Source organism: Limulus polyphemus, unplaced genomic scaffold (assembly GCF_000517525.1).
Source record: "Limulus polyphemus unplaced genomic scaffold, Limulus_polyphemus-2.1.2 Scaffold7518, whole genome shotgun sequence".
Classification (NCBI taxonomy): domain Eukaryota; kingdom Metazoa; phylum Arthropoda; class Merostomata; order Xiphosura; family Limulidae; genus Limulus; species Limulus polyphemus.
The window spans coordinates 27,741-28,916 of record NW_013673128.1 but is presented as its reverse complement, the minus strand read 5'-3'; the positions used below and the strand labels follow the sequence as shown (position 1 = coordinate 28,916).

Sequence of the window (1,176 nt, the reverse complement as noted above, 5' to 3'; positions counted from 1 at the left end):
CTGTCGCAATAGGGTTAAATTCATAGACAATCACATAGTGGTGATGAAAAAAAAGTTGAGCAAGTTAGAGTGAAAAAATGTACAATATGCATACAAGGGGAGAATTGCTTTAAATGTCCATTTAAAATAAAAATTAAATCGTATATATATATATAAATTTGATTTGTTAACTATATTTTGATGAGAAGTTTATTCATATACATTGATAATACAGTAGTTTAATTATACTTTGAATGTAACCATGTAAAAGGTTGTGACATGCACACTTTGACCTACCATAGTGGGAGAGTTGACTTCATGTATTTTATGTTCACTTAATGAAAAGCACAAGCTTTCTATTTGAATCTCACCATGACACGTAACAGCTTTCCTGATGCCAGCCGTATACTCTAATGTGTCAATATTTTGAGTATAATTCCTTAACAGCTTCCCATGGTCTTCTACGAGTCGAATGAACTTGTGGCTTTTAGAAGGTTGGAACTGTCCAGGATATATTTCCTAAAACATAATAAAGTGTTTAAAATATAATGAATACATCTGGATTGCAGTCAGGTGTGTTAATTTTCATAAGGTATAATGTCATGTTTTATAAAGATTTTAAGTAAATACTTCAAATCTTTCAATCTAAGCTAAAAACAATTTGTTTTTAGGACGTGAGCAGGTAAGTAAGCTTCCACAGAGAAGTTAAATCTAAAAGGTAATTTTTGAACAAACTTGCATTAAGTTAACAGTTATTTTTTATCCTGAAATATAAAACAATAAATCTAATTAAGAAAAGTCTTTAATTATAATACAGACATAGATATTTAGAGTCAACTAGTAAATTTCTCGAATTGGATCACAATTATCCACACGCTAAATCCAACTATCAAAACTACAGGAAGAGATTCAGTAAAACTACAGGTGGTATAGCACACACTAGAGTACACATGTTTAACAGGGAAGAAATAAATTGAGATTCAGTAAACTACAGGTGGTATAGCACACACTAGAGTACACATGTTTAACAGGGAAGAAATAAATTGAGATTCAGTAAACTACAGGTGGTAAAGCACACACTAGAGTACACATGTTTAACAGGGAAGAAATAATTTGAGATTCAGTAAACTACAGGTGGTATAGCAGACACTAGAGTACACATGTTTAACAGGGAAGAAATAATTTGAGATTCAGTAC

At 31.1% G+C, this 1,176-nt stretch overlaps 1 protein-coding gene across 1 annotated transcript in view; it reads right to left on the bottom strand.

Annotated features, from left to right (window-relative positions):
- LOC106474678 (NAD-dependent protein deacetylase sirtuin-1-like) overlaps positions 1-1,176 on the bottom strand; it is a gene marked incomplete at its 3' end in the record, with an annotated part of 28,087 nt that overhangs the window by 10,486 nt on the left and 16,425 nt on the right. Inside the window, exon 6 of the mRNA XM_022402977.1 lies at positions 351-498. Coding sequence (XP_022258685.1) covers positions 351-498 — 148 coding nt within the window. The remainder of the gene's footprint in view (positions 1-350; positions 499-1,176) is intronic.